This window comes from Sesamum indicum, linkage group LG16 (assembly GCF_000512975.1).
Source record: "Sesamum indicum cultivar Zhongzhi No. 13 linkage group LG16, S_indicum_v1.0, whole genome shotgun sequence".
Lineage (NCBI taxonomy): Eukaryota > Viridiplantae > Streptophyta > Magnoliopsida > Lamiales > Pedaliaceae > Sesamum > Sesamum indicum.
Genome location: NC_026160.1, coordinates 2,740,072 through 2,743,588, shown reverse-complemented (window position 1 = coordinate 2,743,588; position 3,517 = coordinate 2,740,072). Strand labels below are relative to the sequence as shown.

Here is a 3,517-nt window from a genome sequence, read left to right as displayed (position 1 = left end):
AGGGTTTACGTGAGGAGATGCTGGAAGCACTTGGATTTCAGGTGGGACTCCTTCCGCTGAGGTATTTAGGTCTACCTCTATTATCCTCCAGATTAACTATTGCTGATTGTCAACCATTATTGGTGAAAATCGATAAACGTATTACTGGTTGGGAGGGAATGACACTTTCATATGCCGGTAGGGTACAAATTATTAAATCTGTACTCATGTCGTTGAGCTTTTATTGGGCTTCAGCATTCATTTTACCAAAGAGAGTTACGAACGAAATTGAGAAGAGGCTGAGAAACTTCTTATGAAGGGCCCAACAAATAGTGGCTATGCTAAGGTAGCATGGAAAGAATTGTGTAGGCCGGTGGAAATTTTTGCTTTCTCCAACGTGAGGCTTTCGTCTAATGCATATTTCACATGGTAGGTAAGTCAGTTGGATACCTCATGGATTCATAGATGTTGAATCTTATGATTTCACCATCGAATTCCATAGTGAGACTTCCACTGTGCACATCGATTTTTGTTCTAGCCGTCTTGAGGAATGGTCTTCCTAGCAGGATTGATGTGGAATTGGGGGAGTTGTCTTCCCTCATATCCAATACGTAGAAATCGGCAGGAAATACTAATTCATTTACCTGTACGAGAACATCCTCCAAGACTCCTTCCGGGTAGACTACAGGTCGGTCTGCAAGTTGGATAACTACCCCCGTTTCCTTTAAAGGACCAACTTTCAAAGACTCAAAAATGGTTAGTGGCATAACATTTATAGATGCTCCAAGATCGCACATAGCCTTCTTGATTCCAATCATGCCAATTTTACAAGGTATGGAGAACGTACCTGGGTCCTTACATTTTGGGGGTAGTTTTCGTTGGAGAATTGCAGAGACGTTCTCCCCCATACTTACCCGTTCGTTTCCCTTGAGTTTTCCGTTGCTAGTGCATAATTCTTTGAGAAATTTCGCGTATCGGGGTATTTGCTTGATGGCATCGAGTAAAGGGATGTTTACCTCTACTTTGCGGAATGTCTCAAAAATCTCTTTTTCTTCCACTTCCGTCTTCGCTTTGGTGAATCTCTCTGGGAAGGGTGGTCTAGTTACCAAAGGTTTCGGATGATCCACTTCGTGTTCGGTTTGTTTTTGTTGGACCTCAATTTCTTTTTCCAGCTTTCTTTTCGCACCGTGCCCATGTTTTGTGTTATCTTCCTTCACATGTTCCTGCAGTTCTTTTCCACTACGAAGCGTAATAGCACTAGCATTTTGTCTAGGGTTAATAACAGATTGAGAAGGTAGCTTACCTTGGGACTCGAGCTTACCAACAGATGACGCCAATTGACTGATTTGAGATTCTAAATTTTGAATGCTCGTCTGAGTCTGTTGTTGGAGTTGTTGGAAGTTCGCCTGGGTCTGTTGCTGAAATTGTTGTGTGTTGGTCACTAGCGCTTTCATCATGTCTTCGAGGGATGTGCTGGGCGTGGGGTTAGGTTGTGGAGGTGGTCGGTATTGAGGTTTTTGAAAGTGTTGGTTGCCGTAACTCAGATTCGGGTGGTCCCTCCATCCGGGGTTGTATGTTTTGGAGAAAGGGTCATATCTTCGCTGTTGTTGTCCGGCGAATCCTCCTACGGCGTCGGCATGTTCGGTAGTTGATTCTTGAAGAGTTGGGCACATGTCGGTAGCGTGCCCCGTTAAGGTGCAAATACCACACGTTTTGACTTGCTGGTAAGTATCTGCAACAACTTTTTCAACAACAGTTGTTAGTTGACTTAAATGTTTTTCAAGATTACTTACCTCGTTGCTCTTCCTAGGTGCATCATCATGTCTAACCCCAAATTGTTGCGTGTTGGACGCCATAGTCGAGATTAGTTTACGCGCCTCGGTGGGGGTTTTGTCGAACAATGCTCCGCCACTTGCCGCATCTATCAGTTTTCTATCCATATTTGATAGGCCTTCATAGAAATACTGGATCAACAGGTGGTTCGGGATTTGATGATGGGGAAAACTTTCCACTAGTCGATTGAATCTTTCCCAATATTCGAAAAGGCTTTCCCCCGCGTATTGTCGAATTCCACTGATCTCCTTTCGGATTGTTGTGGCTCTTGAGGCAGGGAAGTATTTCTCAAGGAAATGTTTTTTGAGATCGTTCCATCTTGTAATGGATCCTGAAGGTAGGAGATACAACCAATCTTTCGCTTGATCGGCGAGAGAGAAGGGGAATGCTCTCAATTTGACTTGTTCCTCGCTTATGCCTTGTGGTCGCATTCCGGAACACACCACATGGAATTCCTTCAGATGCTTATGTGGATCTTCACCTGCGAGACCACGGAAGGTAGGAAGTAAATGAATTAATCCAGATTTCAATTCAAAATCTACCTCTAAATCGGGGTATTCAATGCACAGTGGCTGCTGGTTTAGATCGGGCGACGTCATGTCATTGATCGATCTTTCAGGGATCAAAGCCGTTGTCTCTTCTTCGGATTCGCTTATGGATTCCTCAAACTCATAAGTTGGGTCTTCTTTGTCTTCGTATGGAGCGGATATTCCTTCCAATTGTTGTTTAGTCTCCTGACGAAGCCTTCGTGCGGTCTTTTCGATTTCGGGGTCATATACCAATTTACCTGTACGAGAAGACCTTGGCATCAATGGTGATAAAATCAAATAATAAAAGAAAATAAAGAAATATACTTAAAAACGCCAATCCCCGGCAACAGCGCCAAAATTTGATGACTGTCGAAGTCACCAAAAATAATTCCTACTACACTTGTGAAAGTGGGAGTAGGGTCGATCCACAGAGATTGGCTTTAAGTTGATTTTCTTTGAGAAAATAGAAAATAATGGGGGGAAGATTGTGATAAATAGAAGTGATCAGAAACTAAATAATTAAAAATACCTGATAAAGATATGAGAGAGAGATTTCCCGGTTAAGGCTAGGATTATGCTTGATTTTTGTGAGTTGACCATTGATGCAAGAATAACACATGTATGGACAAATAAACCAGTTATGGTCGTTGGTACGACCTAACAACCTCACCTTTCCTTACCTTTTCGTCAGCCAAGGTACGACCGTTGGCTAGATCTCTAATTAACAGACAACCTTGGGAACGTCCACAAAATTTAATCTATTAACAGCATTAAGAATTAGAAAGGCCTGATCCTAATCAACAAACTCCTACGAGGACAATTCGTTTAAACTAGATCATGCATTCCCCATAACATAACTAAATACTGTGACATAACCAATTATGCTACGTTGCTACTAAGCATTGAACTAAATAAACAATTACACGGATTTATAAAGTTCAATTAGCTAAGCAAACCTTCTTGATAATGAACAACCGGCCGAATCATTCATAAATCAGACGTTTTTAATTAAAGCACAGAGAATAGCATGAATATTTGTTTGACAAGTGTAGAACGCAGATTAGATCTCACAACATAATGAGAATCAAGCAATCACCATACCTTAACCAGGAAACAAGGAATTTAGCCGGACATAGTAATGGAAGAACACACTAGAAAGTGAAATTCCATTGATT

At 41.8% G+C, this 3,517-nt stretch overlaps 1 protein-coding gene across 1 annotated transcript; it reads right to left on the bottom strand.

The window, feature by feature from the left end:
- LOC105178691 lies at positions 402 to 2,621 on the bottom strand. The gene has a single exon (XM_020699405.1). The coding sequence runs from the start codon at positions 2,619 to 2,621 to the stop codon at positions 402 to 404; it is 2,220 nt and encodes a 739-aa protein (XP_020555064.1).